General features: G+C 27.0%; 1 protein-coding gene across 1 annotated transcript; it reads left to right on the plus strand.

Moving 5' to 3' along the window:
- The first annotated feature begins 6,231 nt into the window (after positions 1–6,231).
- Positions 6,232–7,522, plus strand: LOC105109865 (endonuclease V-like). Its single transcript, XM_011004726.1, has 5 exons — positions 6,232–6,508; positions 6,628–6,940; positions 7,025–7,087; positions 7,272–7,311; positions 7,404–7,522. Exons 1-5 carry the CDS (start codon positions 6,426–6,428, stop codon positions 7,520–7,522), a joined length of 618 nt encoding a protein of 205 aa, XP_011003028.1. The 5' UTR covers positions 6,232–6,425.
- Positions 7,523–7,530: the final 8 nt, after the last annotated feature.

Consider the following 7,530-nt stretch of genomic DNA (forward strand, 5'->3'; position numbering starts at 1 on the left):
TAATAATATTAAACTTACGTGACTCAAGTTTAAATGTGTATGGCTGCAATACTATATTCAAGAGCTTTGGATATGTGTTTAGTTATAAGATCGTGTCATAAAAGTATGATAATTAAAAAAAAAACAAAGAAAAAAACCAACATTAAGAAAAAGAAAAAAAATTGAATTAACTGGGTTAATTCTTCAAACCAGATTAACCCGTCAAACCAGAAATTTATGTCATGAAAGTTTGACAACTAAATAAAAAACATTGACGGTTTAACTCAAAATTAACTGAGTTAACCCGTCAAGCTTGGAATACGTGTCATGAAATTCTGATAAGTAAATAGAAAAAAACTTAACATTAACAAATTAAACTAAAAGAAAAAAATTAACTAAAAAGAAAAAAATTTGGGTTCACTTGTCAAATCAGGTTAACCCGTCAAACCCAAAATTTGTATCATGAACGTGTGATAACTAAATAAAAAAAATTTACATTAACAAACTAAATTAAACAAAAAAATTCATTAAAAAAAATACAAAGAAAAAAGAAAAAAACTCATAAAGGCATAAAAAATAAAAAACTAAGAAAACAAAATATAACTAACAGTTTCACTAATGCAGTGCATAGTGAAACACTAATGCATAAAAGACGTGGAAAAGCTATAGTGCTTTCCCACACCTTTTAGTATTGTTATTAGTTAAATGACCCGTGCGATGCCGCGGGTCAATTTTTTTGTATAAAAATATTAAAAACAGTTAAGATCTAAAAATATTAGGTTTTTGTGCAAAGTTATATCCAAAAATCTTGGATAAACTTGAAAAATTCAAGTTTAAGTGGGTCTGGCTGCAATACTAAACTCAATAGTCTTGGATATGGGTATGACTGTAAAGTTATGTCATAAAAGAATAATACTTAAATAGATTAATTAAAAAAACAAAACAAAGAAGAAAAAACCAACATGAAGAAAAAACTAATAAAGAAAAAAATATGAATTAACTGGGTTAACCTGTCACACCTGAGATCCGTGTCATGAAAGTCTGATAACTAAATAGAATAAATTTAATATCAACAAACTAAATATAAAAAAGTTAATTAAAAAAAAAGGTATCAACCTTTTCACCTTCGATTGTATTGTGTAGTTTACAGTGAAAAACATAAAAAAAAAAACTAAAGGCATCAGCCTTGTCATCATGGATTGTATATAATATTGAAAGAAGAAATCGAAAGAACAAAAGTAATGAGAAAAAAGAAAAATAATCTGAATCAATCGGGTTAACCGGTCAAACGTGGGATCTATGTCATGAAAATCTAATAATTAAACAGAAAAAATTTAATATTAAGAAACTAAATTAAAAAATTACAAAAGAAAAAAGATAAAAAAAAAAAACTAAATGCATTAGCTTTTTCACTGTGAATTGCACTGTGCAGTCCACAATAAAAAGCTTAAAAAGAAAAGAAAAAAAACAAAACAAAGACATATGCCACGGGTTATTTTTTTATTGCATAAAAAATATCAAAAAATGTTAAGATATAAGAGTGTTATTTATTTTTGCAAAGATATATCCAAGAACCTTTGATCTAGCTTGACGCAAGAGTAATATTTATAATATTTATAATATTTATAATAATATTAAATTTACATGACTCAAGTTTAAGTGAGTCTGATTGTAATATTAGACCCAAGAGCTTTGGAAGTGGGTCTGGCTACAAGGTCATGTCATAAAAATATGATAATTAAATAGATTAATTAAAAAAAACCAATAAAAAGAAAAAAAATAATGAAAAAGAGAAAAAAATCTAAATTAACTATGTTAACTCTTCAAATCAGCTTAACCCGTCAAACCTTAGATTTGGGATATGAAATTTTGATAACTACATAGAAAAAAAATTTGACGGGTTAATCTGTCAAGTTTAGGATACGTGTCATGAAAGTTTGATAATTAAATAGAAATAAATTTAACATTAACACACTAAACTAAATGAAAAAATTAATTAAAAAGAAAAAAAGCAAAAAAAAATAAAATTCCATGTTAACTCGTCAAATTAGGTTAACCCGTCAAACTCGGAATTCATTAACAAACTAAATTAAACAAAAACATTTATTAATAGGAAAAAAACAAAGAAAAAAGAAAAAAAAATCCCATAAAGGCATAAAAAACCAAAAATAATAATATAATAATAATAATTATTATTATTATTATTATTATTATTAAAAGGCATGGGGAAGCTATAGTGCTTTTCATAAAAGGCGTGGGGAAGCTACAGTGCTTTTCACATGAAAAAAAAAACTAATGAAGGAAAAAAATCTAAATTAACAAGGTTAATCCTTCAAACCAGGTTAATCAGTCAAACGTTAGATTCATATTATTAAAGTTTGATAACTAAATAGAAAAAAAATATTTGATGGGTTAACCCATAATTAACTGGGTTAATCTATCAAACTTGAAAATTTGATGGGTTAACCCATAATTAACTGGATTAATCTATCAAACTTCAAATACGTGTCATGAAAGTTTGATAATTCAATAGAAAGAAATTTAACATTAACAAACTAAACTAAATGAAAAAAAATAATTAAAAAAATAAATAAAATTCCTGGTTAACTCATCAAGTCAAGTTAACCAGTCAAACTCGGGATTCAGTAACAAACTAAATTAAACAAAAAAAATTATTAAAAGAAAAAAACAAAAAAATCCAGAAAGGCATAAAAAACAAAAAAAAATAAACACACACACACATATAATAATAATAATAATAATAATAATAATAATAATAATAATAATCATAATAATAATAATAATTATTTTATTATTATTATTATTATTATTATTATTATTATTTTTAAAAGGCGTGGGAAAGCTACAACTTTCCCCACGTGTTTTAATATAATTACTAGTTAAATGATCTGCACGATGCTGCGGGGTTAATGTTTTCATAAAAATATTAAAAAGAGTCAAGATTTAAAAGTATTAGATATTTTTTACAAAGTTATATCCAACAGTTTTAGGTTTGACTGCAACACCAAACCTAAGAGTAATATTTATAATAACATTAAACTTGAAAAACCCAAGTTTAAGTGGGTCTGGCTGCAATACCAAACCTAATAGTCTTGGATATGAGTCTAGCTACAAAGTTGTGTCGTAAAAGTATGATACTTAAATATATTAATTAAAAAAAATAAAAAAAAACTAACATGAAAAAAAAAATCTGAATTAACTGGGTTAACCCGTCAAACTTGAGATCCTTATCATGAAAGTCTGATACCTAAATAGAAAAAAATTTAATATCAATAAACTAAATATAAAAAAAGCTAATTAAAAAGAAAAAAAACATCAACCTTTTCATCATGGATTGTATTGTGCAGTCCACAATGAAAGACATAAAAAGAAAAGAAAAGAAAAACTAAAGACATTAGCCTTTTTACTATGGACTGTATATAATATTAAAAGATGAAATTAGAGGAAGAAAAATAATGAAAAAAAAACAATCTGAATCAATCGAGTTAATCAATCAAACCTGGGATCTGTGTCATGAAAATCTAATAATTAAATAAAAAAAATTAATATTACAAAACTAAATTTAAAGAATAATTACAAAACAAAAAAAAAAGTTAAAAAGATAAAAAAACTAAAGACATTGGTTTTTTCACTGTGGATTGTGCAATCCACAGTAAAAGGCTTTAAAAGGAAAAAAAACAACAACAAAGGCATACATCATGGGTTGTATTTTTTTCTTGCATAAAAAATATCAAAAAATGCTAAGATCTAAAAGTATATCCAATAACCTTTAGTCTAGCTGCAACGCTTAACCCAAAAGTAATATTTATAATAATATTAAACTTACATAACTCAAATTTAAGTGAGTCTGGTTGCAACATTAGACCCAAGAGCTTTAGATGTAGGTCTGACTGTAAGGTCGTATTATAAAAGTATGATAATTAAATAGATTAATTAAAAAAATAACAGAAAAAAATTAAAGAAAAAATTTTGAATTAATTAGGTTAACCCTTCAAACTAGGAGGTTAACCCGTCAAAGTTTAATAACTAAATAGAAAAAAATTTAACGGGTTTACCTATAATTAACTAGGTTAACATGTCAAGTTTGGGATATATGTTATGAAAGTATGATAATTAAATAGAAAAAAATTTAATATTAACAAACTAAACTAAACGAAAAAAATTAATTAAAAAAGGAAATTTCTGGTCAACTTGTCAAATCAGGTTAACCCGTTAAACTCAAGATTTATTAAAAAACCAAATTAAATAAAAAAAATGTATTAAAAGGAAAAAAAAAGAAAAAAGTAAAAAAAATAACTATAAAGGTATAAAAAGTAAAAAAATGAAAAAATGTTATAATATAATAATATAATTATCATTATAGTATTATTATTATTATTATTATTATTATTATTAAAAGACGTGGGAACCTATAGTGCTTTCCCCGTATGTTTTAGTATATTGTTAATAATACAAGTATCAGTAGAATAGAGATGTTGATTATGCTGAAGTATATCTTGGAGATGATACAGTTAAAATTGGACAAGAGGTCCACATTATTTCCATGTCTGCAACTCTCTCTCACGTCTTCGCTGCTGCGAAAATCACTGGTTATGGTACCCTTGGGTTCGATTTTGGCAATAAAAGTCAGCCGATGTTTATGGTTAGTGACATATCAATTGTGTCGGGTAGCTCTGGAGCTCCGGTGTTTGATGCAAGAGGGAGAGTTCTTGGGATAGTAACACATGGACACCTTGGATATAATGTTGTGAGGAAGGTTGTCGGAAATGATTTTATTTAAACTCGTAACCTTTGCAGACTTATAGCTTGAAAAAAAGGTCTGTATATCTTTTTTAGTTCATCATCTGATCGAGACGACAGGGTAGAAATTAAGATGGTTACTGCTTCTGGCATTTTGAAGCAGCACTTGTGTGTTCTGCTAGCTATGGTTGATTTTGGACCTTTTCCAGTTCTAAAATGGAGTCCTCTTCGATGTCAATGCCTGGCAGGGGTATTTAAAAAAATAAAAAAACTGATTAAATTGAAAAAATTAAAAAATAATAATTAAAAAAATCAAACTAAAAAAAATCCAATTAAAATTTTAAAAAATTCAGCCAGTTCGGTTTAGTTTCAGTTTTGTAACAAAAAAATCAAAAAAATTGAACCAAATCGAGCCAAACCAGAAAAAACCGAGCCAAACTAAAAAACCGAGCCAAAAACAAAAAAATGGAGCTAAATTGAAAAAATTGAACTAAACCGGTTTTAACTGGTTTTTTCTCTAAAAACCGAACTAAATCGAACCGAAACCAATCGGTTTGACCAGTTCTAGTTCAGTTTTTTTTTCAATATTTTTTTTTAGTTTATTTAATTTTTTTGATAAAAACCTAACTAAATAAAAAATAAACACCTTGTTTCAATGAACATGGACGTGCGTTAATTAGAAAATTAAGATTTTGTTTATTATTATTATTATTATTATTATTTTGCATTCTCTTGCATGCATGAAGTCTCAAGAAATACTCGGGAATGAATTAAAAATTAATTTTGCAATATAGGATTTTACTCTTAGTTACAAATAGAAATTAATAAAACATTAAGGATCAATTTTTACAAAGAAAAAAATAACTCATTTAAGTTTAAACACGAAAAACTTCAATTTAATCCTTAACATTTTAATTTATCTATTATTATTTTAGTAAATAATGTTTCAGACCACATTTTATGTTTTCTTCTTAGCATTGATTACAAGTCATTTTCCTACATAAAAAATCATCAAAGAGTTAAGCATGTTCGTTTCGTAAAAAATGATTTTTTATTTTTTTATATTTATTTATTATTAAAAAAATTAATCAATAAAAAAAGACTTTCAATTAAAAAAATTGATTTAATTTTTTAAAAAATATATTTTTATTTTTAAATAGAAATACTTTCTAAAAGTTATAAAAAATTTAAAAATATTATATTATTTATTAATTATATCAAATTTAATACTTAAACTTCTAATTATTATATATATTTTTTTTGAATTTTTTATAAAATTAATTTTTTTCAATTTTATTTTTACTCATCTTTTTAATTTATAAAATTTATTTTTATTCATTTAATAAACTTAAAAATAAAATAAATTATTTTACAAATTATTTTTCATAATATAGTTAAATATTAAAATATATTTACCAATTTATATTTTTATAATTATCAAATATCATAAAATAATTGATTTTCAATCCTTCAAATCGACATCAATTTGAATAATTTATTTCCTTCGATTCTGGTGGGTGACAAGCTAGCGGTTGAAGTTCTTATCATTTGTTACTAAATTAATCATTTAAACGTAAATATACTGCGTGATTGATGGGCGGCGGCTAGCAATCTGTGGTTTTGGCAACTGGGCTGAAGATAGTTCAAACGGATTTTAGGCAAGCTTGCAAGCAACGATTACATCTATGGATGATCATGGTCTTCGTCATGGACGGGATCGGGGAGAATCATCATCATCATCAATTGAAATCCAAAATCAATGGAGAGAGTATGATGCTAGGCTGCTACTCGTTTGCTTGCTTGCTTGAATGCTGTTTTCTCGTTTGTATAGCAGTGATTTATGTGATATATGTGATTGATCGATTGATTAAATGTTGTAAAAAGCAGGATTCAAGATTTACTTAAAGAGAGGTTGATAACACAGGATGATTTCCCTTGGAAACTGCCCATACCCAGCAGCAGCGGCAATGTTGTTGTTGAAGAAGAAGGAACGTTATTGAAATATGTGGGTGGGGTTGATGTAAGCTATTCTAAGGAATTAGACTCAGCAGCAGCAGCAGCATCAACGGCAGCATGCGGATGTGGAAGCCTTGTTGTTTTGGATGTCACCACTCCCACTCTGCAAGTCGTCTACCAAGATTTCTTTCTCCTCACCAATTTCGATGTCCCTTATATTCCTTCCTTCCTTGCTTTCCGAGAGGTCAGTAGAATCTATTGTTATCATTGCGATTCTTTCTTTCCTTCTTTATTTATCATTGATGATGATGATGATGATGATTTTTAGGCTCCAATACTGTTACAACTGTTACAGAAGATGAAAAAAACTGACAATCCATTCCACCCCCAGGTCAGCCAATCCACAATCCTCTTTCTTTTTCATTTCATCCCTCCCCTCCCATCCCCTTTATGAATATGATAATCTCGTACCATATATACCTTCCATGCATCATATGTATCGATTCCTACTCTCTTGCCTTGCCTGTTAATTAAGGTTTATCTGAAATTGAGGTTGTCTCTGTTTTATTCAACAGTTACTGCTTGTTGATGGCAATGGTTTGCTACATCCTCGAGGCAAGTTTCTCTCTCTCCTTTTCCATTGAATCTTCATTTCTTTTTATGCATTGCATTACATATAGCAAATAGCAAATAGCTCTTTTTCACAGGTTTCGGCTTGGCTTGCCATCTTGGTGTTCTGGCTAAAATCCCCACCATTGGCATAGGAAAGAATGTAACTAACCTCGTACTACTTCTAAATTACTACTCTTTTATTACCAAATGCTAAATATTGTA

The sequence above is a fragment of the Populus euphratica genome, unplaced genomic scaffold, assembly GCF_000495115.2.
Source record: "Populus euphratica unplaced genomic scaffold, PopEup_1.0 scaffold278.1, whole genome shotgun sequence".
Taxonomy (NCBI): Eukaryota; Viridiplantae; Streptophyta; class Magnoliopsida; order Malpighiales; family Salicaceae; genus Populus; species Populus euphratica.

Coding starts and splice junctions, on each gene's coding strand:
- LOC105109865 (XM_011004726.1), top strand. CDS start 6,426: ATGGATGATCATGGTCTTCGTCATGGACGGGATCGGGGAGAATCATCA. Junction 6,509..6,627: donor ATCCAAAATCAATGGAGAGA/GTATGATGCTAG, acceptor TGTAAAAAGCAG/GATTCAAGATTTACTTAAAG. Junction 6,941..7,024: donor CCTTCCTTGCTTTCCGAGAG/GTCAGTAGAATC, acceptor GATGATTTTTAG/GCTCCAATACTGTTACAACT.